Source organism: Papio anubis, chromosome 11, assembly GCF_008728515.1.
Source record: "Papio anubis isolate 15944 chromosome 11, Panubis1.0, whole genome shotgun sequence".
Classification (NCBI taxonomy): Eukaryota; Metazoa; Chordata; class Mammalia; order Primates; family Cercopithecidae; genus Papio; species Papio anubis.
Window position 1 is genome coordinate 83,210,608 of NC_044986.1, and position 27,445 is coordinate 83,238,052.

Consider the following 27,445-nt stretch of genomic DNA (forward strand, 5'->3'; position numbering starts at 1 on the left):
TCGCCATGTTGGCCAGGCTGGTTTGAACTCCTGAGCTCAGGTGATCCACCCACCTCGGCCTCCCAAAGTGCTAGGATTACAGGCCTGAATCACCATTCCCTGCCAACCTGCTGGGTTCTTAAGCGATCCTCCCGCCTCCCCCACCCAAGTACCTGGGACTACAGGTGTGCTCCACTACAACCAGCCAATTTTTCAAATTTTTTTGTAGAGATCAGGTCTCAGCATGTTTCCCAGGCTGGTCTTGAACTCCTGAGCTCAAGCAACCCACCTGCCTGGGCCTCCCGAAGTGCTAGGATTACAGATGTGAGCCACCATGCCTGGCAAGCATATGATTTTCTTTTTTTTTTTGGGGGGAGATGGAGTCCCACTCTGTTGACCAGGCTGTAGTGTAGCAGCGTGATCTTGGCTCACTGCAACCTCTACCTCCCTGGTTCAAGTGATTCCTCTGCCTCAGCCTCCCGCGTAGCTGGGATTACAGGCTCACAGCACCATGCCCAGCTAATTTGTTGTATTTTTAATAGAGACAGGGTTTCACCATGTTGGCCAGACTGGTCTCAAACTTCTGACCTCAGGTAATCCACCCACCTCGGCCTCCCAAAGTGCTGGGATTACAGGCGTGAGCCACCATGCCTGGCCGAGCATATGATTTTTAATGCAATAACTATATTCATGTTTCTAGAAGCTTTTTTTGCCACTCAGTGACATTATGAATGACACTGCATGTCAGTATGTGTCGGAATCACCTCATTCTTGATAACGGGTTCAGAACCAACTTTGATTAATGTTAACTGATTAACTGCAATTTTTAATGTTCAACTGAAATACATCCAACTATAATTTTTTATTGGCTTTCCAAAAGTGTCATAAAAAAAGCCTAATCATTCACATATTATCCTATCAGATGTGAAAAGCCCATTTCTATGCTTTCTGGCCCTGCCACAAAGTCTTTTCTTCTTGCTTTAATTTTCCCCCTAGACCAACATAGTACGATAGAACTAACTTTGGTGAGGGAAATTTCTGTATCAGTAATTTGCAAACTATAGCCCACAAACTAAATCCAGCGCATTGCTTCATTTTGTGCTGCTCATGAGTGAAGAATGATGTTTTTGCATTTTTAAGTGATTGAAGAAAAATCAAGAGAATATTTCATGACACATGAAAATTATATGAAACTCAAATTTCATTATTCATAAGTAATTTTACTGGAACACACCCATGCTCATTTTTGTACATGTTGTACAGCTGATTTTGCATTGTATCAGCAGAATTGAATATTGTGACAGAGACCTTGGGGCCCACAAAACCAATACCTGTTTTCTATATCTTTGCTGTCTTGTGTGATAGCTACTAGCCACATGTGGCTTTTGAGCACTTGAGTTGTGACTAGTGTGAGTGAGAAACTGATTTTTAATTTTACTTCATTTTAATTCACCTATATTTTAAGTGTGGCTAGGGGCTACCGTACGGGACAGCACAGTTGTAGACATGCCACCTTTTCCCTAGTTCTTGGCTACTTGTACTTGACTTTCCTCCTGCTGATGTCTTCCTGGTTTCTATTTAATTAATGATGCAGACTATTGTTACAGAATTCATTAGGCTACCATTGCTGATTAGCTCACATGTATAGTGCATCAGTAGTCCATTGGTCTCACCAACCGTTTGCCATCTGAGTTCTGTTGTAGACATTCTATCTTAAGCTTGGGGCAGAGGGCATTTATTTGCTGTAGAAAAAGGAAGCCAATAAATTATTGGGAAAGTATGAAAAAGTACTTAGCCAGGAATAAAAATCTAGTAAAATCATTGATGCCAGAAATTGCCATTTATGACAAGGACCTGTAAATGTGCCTGTGTATAGTCATGTGTCTCTTGTAACTGTATCTTTGTATGTATATGTTTTCATCTTTTTCTGAGATGTTATACTTAAGCATATAAGCTATTAAATATTTTGTGTGTGTTTTGAAGTATAACCTATACATACCCCCAGTCCACCCCAGGACTCGTAATTTATTCTTTGTAAATATATGGGACTTATGGGTGGGGAGAGATTGACATGTTCAGAACTGACAGAAGGCCATGTGGCAAGTGAAGTGATGATGGTGAGGCCTGCAGGATCCAGATCCTCCTGGGCCCTGGGAGCACACAGTGGAGGTTGGATTTTATTCTGAGTGCGTTGTGGAGCTATTGGTTGGTTTTAAATAGGAGTGACAGATTTGTGTTTATAAAATGTCTCTGGCTGCTCTGTGGGAAATGGATAGCAGGGACCAAGAGCAGAAGCAGAGAGACGAGTTGGAGACTTCTTACCTTGGTAGAGGCATGATGTGATGGGCTTTGGTGACAGCAGCGGAGGTGGAGAAAAATGAAAACAATTGATGTACATTTTGGAGGTTGAGCCAAAAGACTTTGGTAAGACCAGGTCTGAGGCAAATCAAAAGTTCATTTAGGACAAGTCAGTCAGGAGATGCCTAAGCAGGTCATGGCTAGAGGGGTACATCCAGGAACCATCAACAGAATGGGTGCTATCATCTAGAGACAGTGCAGAGAGGCTCTTGGCCTGCTACTTTTCTTTATGTTCAATATCCACTTGGTGAAATCTTGCAAGTTTTTAAGATGTGGCTTAGATTTCATTACTTTTGACACCTAAGATCGATTTGAATTTGACACCTAGGATGAGCCTTTTCCTTTGTTTACATAACACCTCCATATTTTGTCACTTTTTTTTTTTGAGATGGAGTTTTGCTCTCGTCACCCAGGCTGAAGTGCAATGGCTTGATCCCTGCTCACTGCAACCTCCACGGTGGCTCCCAGGTTCAAGTGATTCTCCTGCCGCAGCCACCCGAATAGTGGGATTACAGGCGCCCGCCACCATGCCCAGCTAATTTTTTAATATTTTTAGTAGAGAAAGGGTTTCACTATGTTGACCAGGCTGGTGAGCCACCGTACCTGGCCTTGTATTTTGTCACTTTTCACTTTGTATTTATTTGCTTTTGTGCTTATTCCCCCTCTGCTTCCCACCAAGTTTCTCAAGGCCACATACATGGTTTTGATGCCACATCTTTGCATTTCTAGCATTTAATACCTTGCCTGCACATAATAGACCCCTAATAAGTATTCTGTTGAAAATTTGGCAATAATATAAGCTCCAGATACAACTATTGTAATTGAGTTTTTTGTCTCGTAAATTCAAATTGTATTCTAGGAAGTTTCTTATAACTTTGAGTTTTTCATGTATCAGTGATCTTTTAGTGTTACGATCTTTGTTATTAGTAACATCTTATTTGTATACTGTTTTACATGTAGTTAAGCACTTTAGTAGATATTCATTTGATCTACCTATAACCTCTTGATTTGAATTAGGCAGGAATTATTATCACCATTTTCTATAGATAGAGAGCTGAGGTTCAGAGAGTAACTTATCTGTGCCCATAACTGGGACTTGAATCCTTCACTTCTTGCTGTTAAGTGACATTTCTGCCACACTAAACTGCTTTTTTTGTGTCACTAGATTTTTGAAAAATTAATTGCTGTGATATATTATATTGTTTGTTCTCCAGAGCTGAATTGATAAGTGTCTTCTGTTAACGTAATAGGATTTTAAAGCTGGTTAGGTGACCTCACCTGTCCTCTACTCCTATAGCCTTATAGAGTAAATGAAGCCTGGACAAGTGGCATGGCTTGCCCAAGACCATCCAGCTAGGTAAAGCGGGGTAGGCCCACAGTAAAACAGAATCCCAGTCTCCTCATTCCCTGCTCAGTGGATTTCTTCCCTTCCTGTACCTCCTGCTTCCGCCCACCCCATCTTTTACAGTTGATGTTTCTAACATAAATGAGATCTTTCTGCTTTGTAGCTATCAGGTGCAGTGGAAGCCTTGACATTATATTACGGAATTTACTTCTGAAAGGAGAGTGTGGGGAGGGGGAGGAGGCACAGGGATGAGTAATATATGTATGTATGCAAACTTCATCTTTTTTTTTTTTAAGTGTTTTCTCTCCTGGCCGGACACAGTGGCTCACGCCTATAATCCCAGCACTTTGGGAGGCTGAGGCAGGTGGATCACTTGAGGTCAGGAGTTTGAGACCAGCCTGGCCAACATGGTGAAACCCCGTCTCTACCAACAAAATACAAAAAAATTAGCCAGGCATGGTGGGGGGTGCCTGTAATCCCAGCTACTCGGGAGGCTGAGGCAGGAGAATCGCTTGAACCTGGGAGGCAGAGGTTGCAGTGAGCCAAGATTGCGCCACTGCACTCCAGCCTGGGTGACAGAGGAGACTCTATCTCAAAAAAAAAAAAAAAAGTTTTCTCTCCTGTTGTTTGTTAATAGATAGTCATTCAGTAGCAAATTCCTTTACTAAATATTCAGCATAAGAAAGTGAAGGTTATTGGCCAGGTATGGTAGCTCGCGCCTGTATTCCCAGCACTTTGGAAGGTTGAGGCGGGAGGATCACTTGAGCCCAGGAGTTCAAGACCAACCTGAGCAATATAGGGAGACCTTGTCCCTATAAAGAATTTAAAAATTAGCCAGGCCTGGTGGCATGTGCCCTTGGTCCCAGCTACTCTAGAGGCTGAGGTGGGAGGAGCACTTGAGCCTGGGAGGTTGAGGCTGCAGTGAGCTATGATCACATCACTGTACTCCAGCCTGGGCAATAGAGTGAGACCATGTCTCCAAAAAAAAAAAAAAAAGTGAAGATTATTAAAACTGAAGGCGTGGAATCACCAAAATACTATTTAGCAGTGCTTTTTCTGTTATCAGTGTGTGCATATGTGATATTTTTTGTCTTTTCAGTAGTTTATCTTATCAGTATGTTAAATGTAATGTCAAGTCTGTGTTGTGTCTTGAACCACTTATTTAACATTTATAATGAAATACATATACACTTGTCTGCTTGGTTCTACCTTTTATTCCCTTGAGAGTAACCCACAAAGAATGGCCTAGCTGAGTCAGAGAGAGGAAGTAATTACTAGAACAGTCTTTTTAGTACTGTTCTGCTTCCAACCTGAAAGATTTAGTACCAGATATGACAGTATCTGTCACTGCAGGCTACTAGGCTCTCGTGTAAGAACATAGTTCCATTTCTGTGAGCTAACTGCTGCCTTTCTATAACCTTCACTTTCTGCCACCCTGGTCTGCATTCAAACCAATGACCTTGAGGTAAAAGTCTCCAGATAACATGATTGGTCCCTGTGCTCTCATGATTTCCTTACTTAAACAATTAAAGGCCAAAGCAAGATGCTTAGTAACTCCTTTTCCACATAGAGGCGCAAATAAAGGAAAGCTAGTCACAAGTTTTGAACCAAAGAGTTAAAAGAAGAATCATAACTTGTCTCTATTTAATGGTTGGAAACTCTCACAGACTTCTCTGAAGTCTCTCCCCATTTTGTACCTTTCTTACAAGTGATGACTGTATACTTTAACCTGACAAGGGAGAGACCAGGGTCACGAAGGTGGTTTTCCCAGGGCGAGGCTTATTCATTGCACTCCAGATGTGCTGACCCCTGTGATTTCCCCAAACGTGGGAAACTCAACTGCATAATTGTGATAGTGAGGGACTGTGTTCATGCTTTCCCCTGGTTAAATTAAATTTTTTTTAAGTTATTTTAAAAATATAAAAAACAAGATTTGACTGTATTCTGCCTTGTACCACTCTTGTTTGTCTTTCACTAGTGCAAAAATTATGATATAGCTGTCTTCATATACCCCACAATACCTGGTGCAGTAATTCTATGCATAGTAACTTATTAAGAAATGTCTGTTTGTTGTATGAATGAAATTTATATTTCTAAAGAAACATGTTAGCTACAATTATTGTGATAAGAAAGCTTAGCAACTTTTTCTCATTGAAAATTGTAATCAAACAATGAGCTTTTCAGAAATGATTTACTTACAAATTCCATATTTGAATGCAGGACAGATTCTAGACAGTATGCTCCATGGCACTGGGATGAAATCAGACTCCGACCAGAAAAAGTCAGAAAATGGAGTAACCTTAGCACCAGAGGATACCTTGCCTTTTTTAAAGTGCTATTGCTCAGGGCACTGCCCGGATGATGCTATTAATAACACATGCATGTAAGTATTTTATGCAGCCCTTCTTAAGAGTTAGGAGAATAGAGTTGCATTTAGTGCTATTTTAAGAATTATTAAGCTTGTCTAAGGTTTTTTTTTTCCTTCATATATGGTATCTTTCCAGAAAGCCAAAAAGCCTTGTGTTTTGTGTATTAGAACATTACTCCATTAAATGATTGATAGGTGAGTTACTATATTAGAATTATGTTATAATGCAGCTTTTAAAATAATTTCAAAGGGATCTAGTATTTTTTTTAACATCTGAGTTTTTTAATGATCTTTTAATCTTGAAGTCATTTTAGAAAACTTAGAGATTACCAAAAAAAGAATCAAAAAACTCACCGACAACCTCCTACTTCTTCTATAGACAGGGTCTTGCTATTTTGCCCAGGCTGGTCTCAAACTCCTGGGCTCAAGCAATCCTTCCACCTCAGCTTCCCAAAGTGCTGGGATTACTAGTGTGAACTGCCACACCTGGCCTCCTACTTTTTAATTGGTTGAAATATTCTGTGGATATATATTAATCATATTGTGTTAATTAATTTTAAACTTTTTTCTTAGCTGTGAATTTACCAATCCAAATCTGATTTATAATTTTTCTACTGTATTTCATGTTAACTACACAACATGTTTATATATGATTATGTAATTCTAGTCCATATTTGTTGGAAACACTGACATATTGACTTAATAAGACCAAAAAAAAAATTGCCTGAACAACTCAACCTGAATTAATTGTCTCCTTGTTATAGAGGCAGTAACGAATGTCATGTTTTGTACTTTTAATAATTGTATGCTCCTTGAATGGACCAGATAGAAAGCATGAAACTTTACACGTAAACTCTTGAACCTATGTGATGGTCATCGTGTCTCAGGTGTGCTGCTTGTCCCCTGGTGGTGGTGGACTCTGCGTGCTGACTGTGACTAGTTTTCCATTTACACCTTCCTGGGAGTTTGCCAGCAGGGAACTGCTCTCCGCTGTGTCACCAAATAATCTTTTGCTAAACTTCTTGTCTGTAGTACCTGCCTGATATAATGGGCTGTCTGTTAGTAGCTTAGTAACCCAGAGTAAAACTGAGTCATCCATTTTAGCAGAATTCTGCCCCACACGTAACATTTTCTCCTGACAGAAAACAAAGAATTCTGCAAAATTCTTCTAAGTAGAAGCAGCACAATTCCTGATATTAACAATAAATAGGAGCGCAGAAAAAGCTTTTAGAAATTTCTCCCAGACCTGTTGAAGTCTATATGAATATATTAAGGGGAAATTCCAGGATGCTAACACTAAGATAAGAATTTCATTAAATATATGTATGTAAATTTATTGAAAATTTATTCAAAAGTCCTCTCCCTCTTTTCCCATCATATTCAGTAAAAGGTGCCTTTCAGTCCTCCTTTTTTGGGTCATTAAGCCTATCTGTATATTTCAGAGAAAAGTTTTTATCTGTGAGCATATACAATATGGGAGTACTGAAAAAATGGGTAAAAAGAGACAAAGTTATTTTAAAGTATATTTTCAAAACATGACTTACCTTATAAAATTGTATAAATCAGCTTTCTGTGATTACATGACTGTGATTAGCAAAGAAGAGTCACATAACTCCCATGTGGAGGACTTGTTTAATCGAAATCCTTTTCTGCTTGACAAAGGGTTGTCACTGGCCTTTTAGATCTTAGCTCAGACATAACTTTCATTTGTCTTAAAACCGCTTTGGCTTTACCAGTAAATCACATGTGAATGCAATTCTGAATCACAAAACAAAGTATTAAAGGCTGTCTGTACCTGTTCACATTCAGACTCAAATTTCATTAGTACTTTCTATGTGAATTTATGTTTTTTTTTTTTTTTTTTCTGTTTTAGAACTAATGGACATTGCTTTGCCATCATAGAAGAAGATGACCAGGGAGAAACCACATTAGCTTCAGGGTGTATGAAATATGAAGGATCTGATTTTCAGTGCAAAGTAAGATATAATTTGGGACCCATGAGACAAAGAAGGGAGGGGCCACACAAAAGCATCAATTTCCCCCTAGGAGAAACATGCCTGACGTACACATGGTTGTATGTTCATGTCAGTAAATATGTTGGAGGAATACGTTCTGTCTAGATTCTGTCCTGTATTCATATGTAGAGTTTATAACTAAATCATTTCTGAAAAGCTAATTGTTTGATTACAATTTCCTTTTTTTCCTTTTTTATTTCCATAGACAGCATCTGGCTCTGTTGCCCAGGCTGGAGTGCAGTGCTGTGATCTCTGCTCACTGCAACCTCAAGCCAGCCTCCCGGATAGCTGAGACTACAGGTGCATGCCACTATACCTGGCTAATTTTTGTATTTTTTGTAGAGACCAGGTTTCGCCATGTTGCCCAGGCTGGTCTCAAACTCCTGGGCTCAAGCAATCTGCCCACATTGGCCCCCCAAAGTGCTGGGATTACAGGTGTGAGCCACTGTGCCCAGCCTGATTACAATTTTCTTTGTTCTCTACTTGGGAGGCTGAGGCAGAAGAATTGCTTAAGCCTGGGAGGCCGAGGTTACAGTGAGCTGAGATCGTTCCACGGCACTCCAGCCTGGGCCACAGAGCATGACCCTGTCTCAAAAACAAAAACAAAAAAATTTTTTTTTCTTTTTTTAAATTTCAACTGTCTCTGGCTACTGATTACAATTTTCAATGAAGACAAGTTTCTAAACTTTCTTATCACAATAATTGCAGCTAACATTTCTTTAAAAATAAAAATTTTATTCAAGTAATATGATTATGGTAATTTAAGTTCCAGATTATTTTACTTTAAAAAAGTAAAATGTTTTAAATCATCCTAGGTTGTCAGGACTGCAAAAAAATTATATTGTCACACTTATTTGTAGATTATAAAATTTATTGAAAAGACTTTTAAGATAGTGGCAGTAACCTTTGTATCACTCTGAGGCAACTTAGAAATGTTAAAGATACACTGCAAACTCTAGGGCAACCTCTAAAGTTGAAAAAAAAATGTTAAGGCCTTGTAAGGAGGTGTCAGTGGAGCTGCTTTAACAAAACAGCAACGAAGGAATCAGGGTGGTAATAGTTCATGAGCATCCTGATGGCTCTGGGTTGTAAACCTGATCTCTTCAAATTCTGTACAGTAATTTTGTCCCAAGAGATCCTTCCAATGTTTCTGAAAACCAGCTCCAGATAGAATTGTTTGTGCATAATTTAAGTCTCAGCTATGTTAGGAAATTGTTCCTATTGTTTGGAAATTCTCAGGATGGGGGCTGGGTGCTGTGGCTCGCGCCTGTAATCCCAGCACTTTGGGAGGCCGAGGCGGGCGGATCACGAGGTCAGGAGATGGAGACCATCCTGGCTAACACGGTGAAACCCCGTCTCTACTAAAAATACAAAAAATTAGCTGGGTGTGGTGGTGGGCACCTGTAGTCCCCGCTACTCGGGAGGCTGAGGCAGGAGGACAATGGTGTGAATCCGGGAGGTGGAGCTTGCAGTGAGCCGAGATCACGCCACTGCACTCCAGCCTGGGCGACAGAGTGAGACTCCGTCTCAAAAAAAAAAAAAAAAAAAAAAAAAGGAAAAGAAATTCTCAGGATGGATAGAAACCTTAAAGGTTATATGTTTCAACCTCTCAGCTAATGTTTGGAATCACCCTCTTTGTAAATGACTGCAAATCTGTCTTCCTGTCTGACTCTTCGGACCATAGAGAACAAACCTAATCTCTTTTTAAGATGATAGCCTTTTACTAACTAAAAAAAAAGTGCTTCATCCTGCTAGTCTTTACCCAGTGAAAGTAATAGTTCATAGTGACCTCAACTGCTCCTTATATGATCAGCTTTAGAGTTATTCACTCTCTACTTCCTCAGTGTAATACGCAGAATTGAGTGTGGTATGACCAAGGAAAAAAGTAGAGAGTAAATAGTCCTGTTCCCTTTTTCTAAACACAGTCTCGTGTTAGATGTTTGGCAGTCACGCCATATTCTTGAACCACTGAGCCTTCTGTAAGCTGAAATCCCCATGTCACTCACTCATGCTGCTGCTGAGCCACATCTCCTCCACTCTTCTTTGGTGCTGTTGGTTTCTTCACACAAATAACTAGATGGGAATGGAATGAGATTTTCCTATACAGTTGTTACATACTTGTCTATATGAATTTTATCTTACAAGCATTAATCCTTTGCTCTAATTGGTCAGGATTTAAAGGATGCTAATTTAGTTGTTTCTTCCAGTTTTAGGCTGTTTGCATATTTGTCAACCACACATACTATACATTTTTTAATCACTTAAAAAATTGAAGAAAGAGCTATGGTTAGGGCACTGAGCCCAGCAGTAATAACCAGTGTTCAACAGGCCCCTAGAATAGGCCTGTCCTAAACTGAATTCACCATTATAAGTTAGTTGTTAAACTTGACAAGCTGTTCAAATCTATATACTGCTGTGAACCTTTGGACAAGGTGCTCTGCTTTCTTGTTTTCTCCCAAAGAAATGAAGGAATTACTATAAGGATCAAATTATATGTATGTGAATAGTTTAGCACAATTGGCACATAGTAAGGGCTTAATAGATGTTAGCTTTGACCATATTGATTCTTTAACAGAGCAGTCTTCATGCTCTGTTAAACACAGTGTAACTCAGACTGTGTTATACAAGGGTAACGGGCACGTTGATGGTTTTAAGGGAATCAGTTTTTGGATCCTAAACTTCCATAGGTCCTGTTGCTGAATATTTCTCTGCCTGAGAACAGAACTTCTCAAGCAGTTCTCTTTCTCTTAGTCACTTTTCATAGTCAACCCCTCCTAGTTTACAAATAGAAGGCCTGAGGTATAAAACTTGAGGTTTCCAGACGGTGTCATAATTCGAAGTAAAGGCATCAGTGTAGGCTATGTGGGAATATCAAGTAAGTATTTACATGACAGATGGTTTTCAATTGTTTGCTTTCAACCAAGTTGCTGGATCATTGAAAATAATTTTTGTTGATAGGATCTTTATGGCATTTTTAGCATATGCTTTGGAAGGACTTTAAACAATTATGGGCTGATTGAGGTGGTGCGGTGGCCTAAGCCTGTAATCCCAGCACTTCGGGAGGCCGAGGCAGGTGGATCAACTGAGGTCAGGATTTAGAGACCAGCCTCATCAACATGGCGACACCTGTCTCTACTGAAAATACAAAACGTAGCTGGGCGTGGTGGCGCGTGCCTTTAATCCCAGCTACTTGGGAGACTGAGACAGGAGAATTGCTTAAACACGGGAGGTGGAGGTTGCAGTGAGCTGAAGTTGTGCCGTTACACTCCAACCTGGGCAACAAGAGTGAAACTCCATCTCAAAAGAAAATTATAGGACAATGGTATAATAATTTCCTTCCATTATTATCATCTTGCTTATGTGAATAAATTGTCTTGATGACGACAAAAGGAAAAATAAGAATAAAATTAATGATGAATCTTCTCACTCTAGCAGTAAGTAATATTTATCCATGAATTCGTGAACTGATTTTTTTTTTAAAGACCCATCCATATGATTAAGAAATGCCTGGCCAGGCGCAGTGGTTCTTGCCTGTAATCCCAGCACTTTGGGAGGCCGAGGCGGGCAGATCGCTTGAGCTCACAAGTTTGAGACCAGCCTGGGCAACATGGCAGAACCACATCTCTATAAAAATTAGCTGGGCCTGGTGGCGCACGCCTGTAATTCTAGCACTTTGGGAGGCTGAGGCAGGCGGATCACCTGAGGTCAGGAGTTTCAGAATAGCCTGGCCAACGTGGAAACCCTGTCTCTACTAAAAATACAAAAATTAGCCGGGCATGGTGGCACACTCCTGTAATCCCAGCTACTTGGGAGGCTGAGGCAGGAGAATCGTTTGAACCTGGGAGGTGGAGGTTGCAGTGAGCCGAGATAGCACCACTGCACTCTAGCCTGGGTGACAGAGTGAGACTCCGTCTCAAAAAAAAAAAAAAGGCTGAGGTGGGAGGAATGACTTGAGCTCGGGAGGCAGAGGTCATAGTAAGCTGAGATCATGCAACTCCACTCTAGTGTGCAGAGTGATAGCCAGCCAGATCTTGTATCATAAAAAAAAAAAAGAAAAAGAAAAAATGCCTTTTCCAATAACATTTTCTTAAGTTTGTATTTAATAGAGATTGTAACATATATATTTTTGATCAATTTTATGCTAATGATTATGATAAACTAGAATAATTTTCTAAGACTTAAAGACATATAGTTATAGGAAATAAAAGAATTTTTGTGTACTTATCTTTGATGTGGACAGTTATATATTACTTTAGGACATAATTATTGTGGGAGATATTGAAAGGAAAGAAGAGTTCAAAGAGAAGTAAGAGTTGTAGTGTAAAATTTCTCATTGCTAAATGAAGCATTTGTTCATTTATTCTTTAAAATGATGGTAATGGGTATCAAATTGCATGCTATTTAGATTCTACTGAATGCATTAAAAATGATGTAACACTTCTATTTCAAAATGAGGTAACAATTCTATTTCAAAGTATCATTATGTACAGTAAGCCAGAAATTGTTAATATGTTGCAGCCATTTACATTTTTGGTGAAAATTTTTAAGTGTCACCTGAAAAATATGTGAAGGATACATTGCTTTTAAGAACTGGGTTATGCCAGCAAAAATTTTGACCAGCACTTATCTAACTTTCTGTATTTCTTGGTAAATGTCACCCAAGCACAGCACCTCACCCAAGCACAGCTCTCTCATGCTCATCCTAACCCTTTCCCCAGTGCCTTCACGCACTGCCAGGTGTGGCGCAGAACAGATGTGAGTGTCTCTCACCAGGCCTCACGTTCTTCCACTCCCCAGGCCGCACTGGTAAATTGTGCTTATTCTGTTTCCTCCTGTAGGACAAATTATTTTTCAGAAACCTCGCTGCCATTCCTTGTAACTTGGCTTCAGTTCCTTCCTCATACACTGTCTCCAGTTTGAGCACACTGAATAAGTTTATTTAAGTCAGAATCTCTTACTTCATAAGTGCCGAGTAAATTTATTTCCCACAAAAATTCATATTCTCCACATAAATCTAGAAATACAAATTGACTGGCAGAGGGTAGGGGTGGAGATTGCAGGGAAGGGAAAGGCTGTGTCACCCAAATTCGTAACCTTGAGAAACCCAGTTTTTGCCTACCGAGATACATCGTTAACCTGAGTAAGACAGACGTGAGATGAGTCAGGTGTTGCTTATTCTTAGTGAAGCCATGTTGGGTCTTTAGGGGCTTATAAGTTTTTTGGCTTAGTCTAGAATCTCATCTGGGATTCATGTCAAGCACAGAGGAAGGGAAATTAATTTATTGAATATTTGCTATATGTGTATAGTATCCTGGGGAGTCAGTATATTCTACCTTGATTCCCTCCAACTACTCAATAGAGCAGATTTTTTTTGTTTTAAAGACAGGGTATTGCTCCATTGCCCAGGCTGGAGTGCAGTGGCGCAATCACAACTTGCTGCAGCCTCAACCTCCTGGGCTCAAGTGACCCTCCCACCTCAGTCTTCTGAGTAGCTGGGACCACAGGCACGCACCACCACACCTGGTTGATTTAAAAGTTTTTTTTAGAGATGGGGTCTCACTATGTTGCCCAGCCTGGTCTCAAACTCCTCTGCTCAAGCCATTCTGCTGCTTCAGCTTCCCAAAGTGCTAGGATTACAGGTGTGAGCCACTGTGCCCAGCTGATATTTTTTTTAACCTGTATTTTTTAGCACACTAAAGCCCAGAGATAAATTACTTGCTCAAGGTCACAAAGTGAACAACTGGGAAAGCTAGGATTCAAACTGTTTGATCCCAAAACCCTTGTATTTTCTGTAATACTATGCTGCCTTAATCTGTTGGCAGAGTCTATTTTTGGCTTCTTTTTAAAAATTATTATTTTTAGAGATAGAGTCTCACTACATTGCCCAGGCTGGACTTGAAGTCCTAGCTTCAAGTGATCCTCATGCCTCAGCCTCCCAAGTAGCTGGGATTGTAGGCACACACCACCACACACAGCTTAAAGTCTACTTTCTTTCCCTTTTAAAGAAAAGGGACATATATAACATATACATGTAAACATATATATATTTATATAAAAATATAACGTTCAGTTATCTATCATAGTTTCCAATGCTCCATCTTTCTGAAGTCTTTAAATTTCATCTGTCTTTCAGCCATCTCTCTTACAAGGGTTCTCATCTTCCTGGGATATAATTCACCTAGCTTAGAAGATAGGAACTCATGTAGGATACAAAAGCATCGTAAGATCTCTTCATACATTTGGGATGTCATTTCCCACTTAGTAGTGTTTGAGCTACCTTCGTCATCCCTGTCAGCATCCTTCATAGAGAAGAAGAAACAAGACAGGACTTGAACAATTGTTCATTTTTGTCCTCATCATCCACTGTCATGTCAGCAGTACATCTGTTGCTTGGAGAAACCCCATGCTGCCAGAGAAACTCTTTCTTGGTTTTTCTTTGCACTTTTCTCTTCTGCAAGGCCAAGCTCATTTTAGCTTTCCTGGAACCCTCTTGGATGCTTGGCACTTCTTTCATTCATAGTTAGTTATATGATTTTCATTTCCTCCTTCATGTAAGTTTTCTCTGAATCTGGGATTATTTGACTGTCCAGTTTAAGCCTAACTTTTTTCTCTCTCTCCTTATGGTCATTTAAAAGTAAAAATTGTGTAAAAGTTATTAATAAAACTTCATTTAAAATATAAAATATGTATTTGGAGATTTCCAAATGCTCTTGACAATCTTCCCAACAGAATCTGAAGTCATGGGCTCATGTTTACCTTTTTAAAGTCATAGCTGATTATACTGAGGCTTTTCCTTAATTTCTGCTTACATTCTTGTGACTTCCGTAGTGACAAACAGTTCTTTGCTATTCACATGTTGGTCCAGAATGGCAGTTCTCCCCAGGCTGTGCTGAAATGGCAGCATTCAACTTGTCAGATATTATATTGTTAACACAATAAAACATCATATGTAAGTGCTGCTGCCCTTCTCTGTGCTAGCTTTCTGCTCTCTTAGGGACAGTCTCCTCTCTGGCTGGTGATCTGTAATCATCTCTCAGGAATGCTTTCTGTAGTTTGCCCTTCCCTCACCACAGATGGTCAACTTGCCTCCGCATCAGGCTCATGACTTTCGACATGGCTGGGGTAGACAGGGTCTGCAGCGGCCTCTGCACGCTCAGCTGCCTTGCTAACCAGCCTTTTCTTTGGACTAAGACACCCCCTACTTTTTAGTCTGATCTTAAATCTCATCCACATCTCAGTACCACAGTGAGATTATATGTACCAGACCAGTTTATAATTTTAATTACCTAAGTTCGGGTTTGGTATTCTAATCTAGTGTCTAACACACCATCCACATAGATATGTTCTTAAGAAAAGCCATTTTGCAGTCTTCACTATTTCAGCACAAATTTTAGTCTTTCAGTAATCTGTTTTTACGTATAAAAGTTGCAGGCCCCTTTCACTCACTGAGTTAGAAATTGTATTTTATGAATACTAAAATGATGTATCATCAGTTTAAAATACCAAACAATTTCTAATTTTAATCATTACTCTTCTTTTAGGATTCTCCAAAAGCCCAGCTACGCCGGACAATAGAATGTTGTCGGACCAATTTATGTAACCAGTATTTGCAACCCACACTGCCCCCTGTTGTCATAGGTAGGTTAGCCGAGAAAAGTCGGAGCATGCTTCTCAAATATCTTCTCTGGTTTTACCAAGTTACCTAGAATTGAACACTTCAGATTATTTTTTCATTTCATTGTTTATTTCATTGTTTACTTTTATTGTCAGGTCCATTTTTTGATGGCAGCATTCGATGGCTGGTTTTGCTCATTTCTATGGCTGTCTGCATAATTGCTATGATCATCTTCTCCAGCTGCTTTTGTTACAAGTAAGAAGATATTTATTTTGAAGCAAAATATTTTGTCAAATATTAGATGTCAGTCGCTGTTTGTAAAGCCATTGCAGAAACCATTAACTTGTGTTCTCTGGTTGTATATCTCCTTTATGTAACCAGACTATAGTTCTCTTAAGGGAAAAGGACCTTACTACCAATTAATTAATTGGGCACAATTTCATACTTCTTATATGTTCATGAATACTTATGATTTTCTTATTAATGGAATAGTGAGCTTTCTGGTATCTGAATATTTTCAGTCTCTCCCAAGAAACCCACTGTGTTATAATTCTTTAGAAATTTGGAGCTTCAGAATTGTTTGCATGTAGCCACGATTTCAGAATACAGTTGCCAAGAAAGAAGAGTGATAAGAGATAGTCCCTAATGGATATAAACTTTAATAATAAAACATCATACCGACCTAGATAGATTAATGAAACAAGTTAGTAAACTCATAAATAAACCCAAGTACATAAAGCAGTTTAGCATAAAAGGAAACACTTCAGATTACTGAGGAAAAGACGTTTGCGTACCTCCTTGTTTTTATTATAATTCCTCACCCTCAACAATGGGGTACCACAGTTGAGAAACTGTGTTTTGGGTCTTTCCAGATAATAGACTTGGAATCTTCTGTTAGGAAGGTGATGGGAAAGTCACATGATTATTCAGAGTAGGAGATGGGGTGGAGAGGAGAGCTCCACATCTGAGGTAGCCATCATCCCAAATGGCCCCCAGTGATTCTCACTGCCTGGGGTTCCTCACCTTGGGGCCAATCCCCTCCCGCAACACATCAGGGCTGATCTGTGTGACAAATAGGATATGGCAAAAGTGATTTCCAAGTCTACATTATAAACAGCTTTGCAGCTTTCACCATGGTCTCTGGGATCACTCACTCTGGGCGAAGCCAGGCATCATTCTGTGTGGACACTCAGCTCTGAGAGAGGCCTACACAGGGAGGAACTGAGGCCTCCTGCCAATACCCAGCCTGCAACTTGTAAGCCTTGGGAGTGAGCCGCCTTCGAAGTGACGGCAAGCTCCTGTCAAGCTTTCAGATGAGTGCAGTCTCAGCTGATGTCTGACCCTGAGCTACCCAATCAAGTCACTTCTGAATTCATGATCCACAGAAACAGTGAGATAACAATTGCTGTTTTAAGCCACTCAGTTTGGGAGTGATTTGTTAACACAGTATTGGATAATCCAGTGTCTGACTTTCTGAAAATTGACTTTCAAGCAGTCATCTTGGTCAACTTTACTTCCAGGGATAACCACAATGGCCGGTTGCGAAGTTCTTGGGGGAGCTCCATAGTATAAACTGGTTGCTTCTTGGTTTTCTCAATTTCTAGCCTAAGAATCAGACTTTTTGGGTCTGCAAAGTCACTACTCATTCATCTGCTTCATGAATTCCAACAGTGTTTACTGTTATTTTATCTCCTTTTCTCCTTGGCTGTTAGACAAAGAAGTTTAAAACTCTTCATTACTGTTTTAGTGGACTAGTAAAAGCAAGCAAGTATGCTCAATCAGTTATTTTAAGCTTTGTCAGAGTATGTTTTTATTTTATTTTATTTTTCTTTTAAGAAAAGAGCCATCTATATTTTTATTTAAATCATGTGTTCATTTTGGGGGGCCTGTTTTTCCATTGAATTGCATAGATTTTTTTCTCTTTGATTTATAAAAGCTGTTTATATTTCAGAAATCAGCTTTTGTCAAATAACTGAATCTTTGCCAGTAAGACAGGTGATAATATATCAAGGTGATTTGAATTTATGTTTTTCATATTAAAATACTTTTTTTATACATTGGTTTCTTTATTACACAAGGGCACCGTAATATATAAATTATTTTATTTATTTATTTATTTATTTAGAGACAGAGTCTCACTCTGTCTCCAAGGCTGGATTGTAGTAATCTCGGCTCACTGCAATCTCTGCCTCCCAGGTTCAAGCGATACTCATGCCTCAGCCTGGCAAGTAACTGGGATTATAGGTATGCGCTACCACACCTGGCTAATTTTTGTATTTTTAGTAAAGGCGGGGGTTTCACCATGTTGACCAGGCTGGTCTTGAACTCCTGACCTCAAGTGATCCACCCGCCTCACCCTGGCAAATTGCTGGGATTACAGTCTGAGCCACCGCCCCTGGCCTATAATGTATATAGTAAAATATTGTTGAGTATGCTTTTAATTTTAAGAAAAGAGCCATCTATATTTTTATTTAAATCATGTGTTCATTTTGGGAGGCCTGTTTTTCTCTTGAATTGCATAGATTTTTTTTTTCTTTGATTTATAGAAGCTCTTTATATTTCAGAAATCAGCCCTTTGTAATATGAGATACCTGTACTTTTCTTTTTTTTTTTTTCATGCTGCGTTACCGCAGAGGTACCTACACTTTTCATTGTAGTGTGTCTTCAGACTGCCTGCAGTGCCTTCAGCCACAGAGTAAAGAAGCCTATCAGCCAGGCGTGTGCTCTCTAAGCAATAGATAGGATGTTTCTTCTTAGGGAAATCTGTTCAGCCCAAGAGATGAAACCTAAAAATACTACTGTTAGGGCCCAGTGAAATGGTCCAGGCAGATTATATTACAGTGAAGCTTATAATCAGTAAACCCTACCTGTATACTAACAGCTGCCAATCAGGGTATCAGGCTGTGAAGGATACTGATCTGTGAGAAACAGGAACCAAGTGAGTTGAGCCTTGTGATTGCCCACCTTCTCCCTGAACAGAGTTTCGGGTTGGGCATCACAAGGGGAGCCCAGGTGTAGCCAGGAGGCTGTCTCAGTTCGAGGAGTTGTGAGGAAGCTACCAAGCCTGGGGAAAGAACACCTGAAATGATTGAGGAAACAGTGTTTAGTGCTCACACAAGGCTGGGAGTAGGATCTGTTCACACCAGCTGTGAGAATTGAAAACCCCATAATTCATAGGCTTTGGTTGAAGGACTCAGGAGGATTTTGCCTCAGTGGTGGGGAATAATTAGCCATAGACTTAACATGGCTCTGGTCTCACCCTAAAAGCAAGCCCCAAATGGATCACACTATTTCTAAGTCACTGTATCGTAGAAGAAAACTCAACTGTATTTATAGGAATATAAAAATATCTGGCATCCAACAAGGTAAAATTCACAATATCTGCCATCCAATAAATGAATACTGTGAATAAATGAATACATATAAATATGGCCCATAATGAGGAAAGAAATGAAGCCATCAAAACCACTGACTCAGAACTGATACAGACCTTAGAATTAGCAATGGCATTAAAATAGTTGTTAGAACTGTATTTTATATGTACAAAAGTTAAATCAAGACATGGAAGATTTTGTAAAAGATCTTTACAAAATGAAACTTTAGGAAATGAAATCTATATCTCAGATGAAATATACTAGATGAAATTGGTGACAGACACTGTAGAAGAAAAGATGAGTGAACGTGAAGACATAGGAATGAATAGAGAATCAGTGAGCTGCGGGACAACTTCAGATGGCCTAGTATCGATATAATTGGAGTTCCCAGAAGAGAGGAGGGACGAAAAACATACAGAAATCATGATCAAATGTTTTCAAATGTATCTATTATTATTATTTTTGAGACAGGGTCTTGCTGTGTCACCCAGGCTGGAGTGCAGTGGTGTAATCTCAGCTCACTGCATACTCCACCTCCTGGGTTCAAGCAATTCTCATGCCTCAGCCTCCTGAGTAGCTGGGATTACAGGCGTGTACCACCAAGCCTGGCTAATTTTTGTATTTTTAGTAGAGATGGGCTTTCACCATGTTGGCCAGGCTGGTCTTGAACTCCTGGCCTCACGTGATCCACCTGCCTCGGCTTCCCGAAGTGTTGGGATTATAGGCGTGAGCCACCGCACTCACCTTTTTCAAATTTAATGAAAACCATGAACCCATATATCTGAAAGCTCAGCAAACCCTGAGTAGGAGAAACATGAAGAAAACTACATTAAGGCACATGATAATCGTATTGCTCAAAACCGATAATAAAGAGAAAATACTAAATGAAGCAAGAAGGAAAAAGGGCAGATTATCTACAGAGGCACAAAGTTGAGGATGACAGCAGACCTTTTGTTGGAAACAGTGCGCTCAAGAAGATAGTCAACCAGCATCTTTAAAGTGCCCAAAGAAAAACGTCACAGACCTTGAATTCTATAGCCAGAGAAAATATCCTTCAAAAATAAAGGTAATGGGAAGACTTCCAGTCATACAGAAAACCTGAAAGAACTCCGCCCCCTTAGACCTACCCAACAAGAAATGTGAAGGGAAGACAGGCCAGGTGGAGATAAGAATCCACATAAGAGAATGAAGAGCTGGAAGTGGATCCAAGTGACCCTGACACAAACTAACAATATCTTTTAAGATGAACAAAAAATACCACTCATCTGAGACTCAGGCCGTGGACACTCAAGTGGGTGACCTATAACACTTCACAGAACATATGATCAGACATCAGGAACTGGTCGTGTAGGCTTTTTTGTAGTTCTAAACTAAATACTACATAGAACTTTGTGACTGCCCTGTTTATTTAGCTTTTGAAGTTCATGTGCTAGTTGAGTCTATGTGAAGATTCATTATTGATCAGATATACACAGTCTGTAATTTGGAATATTCATTCATATTTAGTTCAACTTGAACAAGTCACAAGTTGTTCTCCATAGCAAACTGTAAAAGGATAAGATTAAAGAGAGGTCTGTCCGTCAGCATATTAAGGTTTGTCTGTTTTGTTTGCCTCATTGATATTTTGTTTCCCTTTTTTCTGATGTGATTGTTTTCCTCCAATTTAGATACGTCTGCAATTTATTCTCCATTCACATTTACATTCATGACCCATGACCCTCAAAACTGATACCTTCTCTAAAACCTTCTCTGGAACCATGGCCTCCCTTTACTGTGGACGAGGCATCATTCCGTACCATACGCCAGTTCCTGGTTGTTTCCTCTGGCATGCTCTTTTGTAGCTCCTTTAATCCTTCAAACTGCTTAGATCCTGTGATCTGCCCCCATAACACTTACTAATTTTATCTTGCATTTTTTTTACATTGGCAAGTATTCATTTACTTGTTCATGCTTATTTGCCAAAAGTCTGCATTTCCATTCAACAAGAGTCTCAGTGGTAGCAGAGATTACTTAACCATTAATATTGATGATCAGCTGGCTGGCTGTTTAAATTGCCACTTTCCTCTTGAATCTTGAAGGGTGCCCATGGTGAATCTTGTGTGTCCCTCATGCTTGGCACACAGTGGATACTTACTCACTCTTGTTGATGTTTGCCAGCCACCCTTGGCCCAGAATTTCTGCTTGGGAAATAGTATCACAGATGCATTTGTCAGATGAAAAGCCTGCTTCTGGCTTTATAATGGACCCTTTATCCTCATTGTCTTTAGGGGACTCCTGGTCCTACAAGAGTTAAATATTAAGAATTGAATGACTTTTTAAATTGCAGTGATTACAGGAAAAAAGAAAAATTGCCAAGTAATGTTTTCATAAGAAAGAACATAAACATTTTCTAACTACCTAAAAAAGGAGCTGCCAATCAGCTTTCAAAGTGATTAAAAATAAGAAAAAAATGCCCTATATGTACATGTATTTTTATTACTTTCAGCACTCTCCATGTATTTAATTCTAAATACATGTTTAGAAGTTTTCATCTGATACCATATTCCTTCTGCCTGAAGAATTTCTTTCACCTCTTGTAGTGCAGGTCTGCTGGCGCTAAGTCCTCTCAGCTTTTGTCTGCAGTCTTTTGCCTTCATTTACCCAAGGTATTTTCACTGGCTATAGAAATCTGGGTGGGCTCGAGTTCATTTCCCTTAAAGCTGTCACTCATTATCTTCCACTTGCATACCTTCTGACATACATTTTGTCTTTGATGTACTGTATGTAATTTTTTTCATGGCGTCCTTTAATGTTTTCCCTTTATCTTTCATTTTAAACAACTCAGCTATAATACATTTAGAAGTATATGTGTGTTTCTTTTTTGGTATTTTCTCTGCTTTGGGTTTCACTGAGCTTAGTGAATCTATGGTTTGCTATCTTTCATTATTATTGCAAAATTATCTACTATTTTTTTAAAAACACTTTGTCCTTTTATCTGTCTCTTCTGTTTTTGAGACTCCAATTATACATATTTGAGATTATTTGGTGTTGTGCCACAGCTCTTTAATTCTTCAGTTTTTCTCACTCGTTTTTTCTTTGTATTTTAGTTCAGGTAACTTCTATTTACCTATTTTCAAATGCATAGATTTTTTTTTTTTCTTCACGTGTGTCCATCTGAGCTGGGTGCTGTTGAGCTCATCAAACTAATTCTTCATCTTTGATAGCATGTTTTCCCTTTTTCACATTCCTGTCTGACTTCATTTCTCTGCTGAGACTCTCCATCTGTGTATTCCTGTTACCACCTTCACCAGGTGCCTTCCCCTTTTAATCACAGTTCTGTGAAAGGCCCTCCTGGCAGCTCCAGCACAAGTGCTGTCTGCCACCGGTCCTCTTGATTGCCTGCCCACTTGGCAGTGAGTGATTTTTCCTTGCTTTTTAGTGGGTCTCATAAGTTTATTTGGATGTTGTACATCATGTTAAGAATAGCAGAGATTGTCACAATGAGATATCAACCTCACCCCAATTAAAATGGCTGTTATCAAAAAGAAAAATGCTGGAGAGGCTGTGAAGAAAGGGGAACCACAGCACACTGCTGGTGGAAATGTAAATTGGCACAGCTAGTATGGAGAACAGTGCGGAGGTCCCTCAAAAAACTAAAATTAGAACTGCCCTATGATCTCGCAATCCACTATTTGGTATATATCCAAAAGGAAATCAGTATATTGAAGGCCTGTTCACACCCCTATGTTTAAGCACTATTCATAATGGCCAAGATGTGGAATCAACCCGTGTCTTTTAGCAGGTGAATGGATAAAGAAAATGTGATCTCTACAGTGGAATATTACTCAACCAGAAAAAGAATGAAATCCTGTTATTTTCAGTAACATGAATGGAACTGGAGTTCATTATGTTAAGTGAAATAAGCCAGTCATAGACAAATACTACATGTTCTCAATCATACGTGGGAGCTCAAAAGGTTGATCTCATAGAGGTAGTAGGTGGAATAACATACCAGAGGCTAGGAAAGATGGAGGGAGGGAGGTTGGATGAAGTTGGATGGATGAAGAGAGGTTGATTAAGGGGCACAAAACTACAATTACTAATATAAGAAATAAGTTCTAGTATTTGATAGTACAGTAGGAAAATTATAGTTAGTAATTTATTGTGTATTTCAAAGTAGCTAGTCTTTAAGAGAAGAATTGTAATATTCCCGACACAAAGATATAGCCTGGGCAACATGGCGAAACCACATCTCTACAAAAAAATACAAAAATTAGCCGGGCATGGTTGTACACATCTGTGGTCCCAGCTGCTGGGGAGGCTGAGGTTGGAGGATTGCTTGAGCCCAGGAGGCGGAGGTTGCAGTGAGCCAAGATCACGCCACTGCACTCCAGCCCAAGCAGCAGGAGTCCTGCCTCCTCTTCCCCACCCAAAGAAAAACAAAAGATAAATATTTGAGATGATGGCTATCCCAGTTACTCTGATTTGTTCATTTTACATTGTATACATGCATAAGATATCACATGTACCCTCCAAATATGTACAGCTGTTATATATCAGTTTTAAAGAGAAGAACAGACATTGAGATAGAGACATACTCCTGAAAATGGGCACACCTCCTCTTAGGCTGTTGATAAGCAAGAGGTGTTCAGTCTAGTAGGAGTCGATTTGGGTTAAGGTTTTGTTTAGTGTTTGGGTCTGTGCCTTCAACGCCTCACAAGTTTCAAATTCCTTCAGTGATGGGCTGCTGTTCATTTGCTTCGAGTCGGGGTTTGGGTGCAGAAGGAAGCGTTTTTCTCTGAGTTCCTACTTCCCCCATAGCTTTCAGCTCTTACTGCATCGTTGCACCTCTGTGGGAGTCACTGTCCATGTTCTTGTTCCTCCTGCAGAAGTCATCTGCTGTTGCGTGTTATTCACATTAGAGGACAGGTGGAAAGTGAGGGGGGCGTGCTTGTTGTCCTTAGGTAGGTTCTGTGTTGCTAGACCTGAAGGGTGCAGCTTCCTCAGGGCTCTTGCACCTCCTCCCACAGAGGTAGCTGACCTCCCTGTGGTCCTCCTGTAGGATCCTGTGCCCACAAGGAGAGAGGAAGGTGTCATTTTCTCCTATTCCTCAGCATCAGAGGATCTTAACCTGGTCACGGCACAGGGAACGTTTCCTCTACATCCCTAAGAGGCTCCGAAGTAATGGATCTTTGCCTGTGCTCTGGGGCGGGGGGAAGAGGGTGTGCAAGAAAGAAAACAATGGTCATGTTATACAGCGAGGGCCGCGTGTAGATAGAGTTTATGTAGCCATAATAATACAAGCACTGAATGTTGAGCTAAGCAAATAATATAACTGTAAGGAGGAGGTGAGGATGGAAGTATTTTCTGTTTTGGGAAGCCGCAGGGTGTTAAATGATCAGTTAAATTTTCATATTCCCCAGTGTAAGTCAATAGTTAAAGCCTAATACTGAAAAACTTAAAATGTCAGTGTAAGGATGCTATTTAGAAATAATGAGGGCCAGGTGTAGTGGCTCACGCCTGTAATCCCAGCAGTTTGGGAGGGTGAGGTGGGTGGATCACTTGAGGCCAGAAGTTCAAGACCAGCGTGACCAACCTAGTGAAACCTCAACTCTACTAAAAATACAAAAATTAGCCTGGTGTGGTGCTTGTGTCTGTAGTCCCAGCTACTTGGGGTTCCCAAGAATTGATCAAACCAGGAAGGCGGGGGTTGCAGTGAGCTGAGATCGCACCATTGCACTTTAGCCTGGGTGACAGAGTGAGACCCTGTCTCAAAAAAAAAAAAAAAAAAAAAAAGAAAAGAAAAGAGAAAAGAAAGAAAAAAGAATGAGGTAAATGTTAAATAAGCTTCAAAAAGTCACAATTCTTTATTCTAAGAAGTGGAAACTGGATAGGAGGAGGAGAGGAGACAAGGGATGGCTTTTTCATTACCAAGCCATGGAGAACTGTATGACATTCAAAGGTAGGCGAATAAAGATGCTTGATAAAATTAAATATTAAGTTCTATAAATATAAAATTTGATAAAGTTTAAAACTGAGTTCTAAAAGTTTATAACACAAGGGTAGGGATAAAGGTGTAGGGAAAATAGGCATTCTTATATGTTGGTGGAGGGATTCCAACTGGTGCAGCCATTCAGGAGGTCAGTAGGGCACTCCATCAAAGTTCCAAATTCAGTAATTCCTACTACAGATACGGTACAAAATTGTATTTCACACTTGCATTCAATAAGACTAGAAACCATCTAAATATTACCAGTAGGTGGCCAGGCACAGTGGTGCATGCCTGTAATCCCAGCACTTTGGGAGGCTGAATCAGGTGGATCATTTGAGGTTAGGAGTTCAAGACCAGCCTGGCCAACATGGTGAAACCCCATCTCTAATAAAAAAAAAAAATACAAAAATTAGCCGGATGTGGTGGCAGGTGCCTCTAATCCCAGCTACTCGGGAGGCTGAGGCAGGGAGGATTGCTTAAACCCGGGAGGCAAAGGTTGCAGTGAGCCGAGATTGTACCATTGCACTCCAGCCTGGGGGACTGAGTAAGACTCCGTCTCAAAATAAAGAAAGAAAGAAAAATAAAAATAAATATTACCAGTAGGTGAATGGTTAGCAGCCATACAGTGGAATACTATCTAGCCATTAAAGAAAAAGGTGACACTTGTGTACTTCTGTGGAATGATACCCCAGGTAAGAAGCAAGATGCAGAACAGCATCGGTGTCTCTCCAGAAGATAACCAGAGAAACCAGAAGTAGTTTTGTTTCTAAAGAAATAGGGAATATTTCCTTAGAGAATTACTCGAGCTCAGGAGTTCAAGACCATCCTGGGCAACATAGCAAAACCCCATCTCTACTAAAAATACAAAAAAAAAAAAAAAAGAAAATTAGCTGGGCATGGTGGCACGTGCTTGTAGTCCCAGCTACTCAGGAGGCTGAGGTGGGAGGATCACTTGAGCCTGGGAGGCAGAGATTGCAGTGAGCTGAGATCATACCACTGCATTCCAGCCTAGACAACAGAGCTAGATCCTCTCTCAAAAAATATGTATTTGTTAAAAGTATGAATAGGCAATTCCTTAGAAGTGAACTTGACAGCTTAGGGATAGAACTGGGAGGAAGATTTTTTTTTCCCCATATACTCTTTTGTGCCTTTTGAATTTTAAACCATTTGAGTCAATTACCCATATAAACTTTTAAAAATAAAATTATAAAAATCATTAAGTACATTGGGCTATTTATGTGGAAAATACTTTAATTTGTTTCTTAGTTTCCATTTTATATTATAAATTCTGAATGGACCATACGACTAAATGAGAGAATCAATATGTTAAAACCAGGCCAGGCACAGTGGGTCACACCTGTAATCTCAGCACTTCGGGAGGCCAAAGCAGGAAGACTCCTTTGAGCCCACGCTGGTCTCATCTCAAACTCCTATGCTCAAATCAACTCCCTATCCCAGGAGTTTGAGACCAGCCTGGACAATGTGGTGAAACCTCATCTGTACGACAAATACAAAAAATTAGCCAGGCATAGTGGAACACACCGGTAGTACCAGCCACTTGGGAGGATGATGTGGGAGGATCACTTGAGCCCAGAAAGTTGAAGCTGCAGTGAGCCGAGATCGCACCACTACACTCCAGCCTGGGCAACAGAGTGTGAGACCCTGTCTCAAAAAAAAAAAAAGAAAAAAAAATTTAAACCTTGAGAATGTATTTCTTGACGTTAGGGTTGAGTGGTTGTCTTAAGAGACAAAAGCATATGTCAAAAAGAGTAAAGATTAACTAATTTGTCTACACTGAAATTTAAAAACCAACATAAAAATGCCATAAAGAGAATGCTGTGATAATCACGGACTGAGAAGATGCTTGAAACACAATTGTCAACATTTGGTGTACAGATTATATAATGAACGCCTACAAATCAATAAGGAGAAGAGTTCAGGGAACACTTCAATTGAATAATGTGCAATAAACACAAATAGGTTGGTCAGGCACAGTGTCTCACACCTGTAATCCCAGCACTTTGGGAGGCCAACATGGCAGATCACTTGAGCTCAGGAGTTCAAGACCATCCTGGGCAACATAGCAAAACCCCATCTCTACTAAAAATACAAAAAAAAAAAAAAAAATTAGCTGGGCATGGTTGCACATGCTTGTAGTCCCAGCTACTCAGGAGGCTGAGTTGGGAGGATCACTTGAGCCTGGGAGGCAGAAGTTGCAGTGAGCTGAGATCATACCACTGCATTCCAGCCTGGACAACAGAGCTAGATCCTATCTCAAAAAATATGTATTTGTTAAAAATGTGAATAGGCAGTTCACAGGAAAAAAAAAAAAACTGAACTGTGGAAAAAAATTCAATTTCGCTAGTAACCAGAGGAAAGCATATTAAAAGAAGGCATTGTTTCATATCTATCAAGTTGGC

General features: G+C 39.9%; 1 protein-coding gene and 1 non-coding gene across 13 annotated transcripts in view; both read left to right on the forward strand.

Moving 5' to 3' along the window:
- The window catches only part of BMPR1A (bone morphogenetic protein receptor type 1A), a 169,004-nt gene that overhangs the window by 125,490 nt on the left and 16,069 nt on the right, over positions 1 to 27,445 (forward strand). For 11 of the 12 annotated variants that reach the window (XM_021943316.2, XM_021943311.2, XM_021943314.2 and 8 more), the window contains 4 exons: positions 5,903 to 6,065; positions 7,924 to 8,026; positions 15,607 to 15,703; positions 15,836 to 15,935. In XM_021943316.2, coding sequence (XP_021799008.1) covers positions 5,903 to 6,065; positions 7,924 to 8,026; positions 15,607 to 15,703; positions 15,836 to 15,935 — 463 coding nt within the window. The remainder of the gene's footprint in view (positions 1 to 5,902; positions 6,066 to 7,923; positions 8,027 to 15,606; positions 15,704 to 15,835; positions 15,936 to 27,445) is intronic. The other variant, XM_021943322.2, reaches the window with a different exon arrangement.
- Positions 5,402 to 5,566, forward strand: LOC116269630. Its single transcript, XR_004177246.1, has one exon. It is a non-coding gene; the product is annotated as a U1 spliceosomal RNA (small nuclear RNA).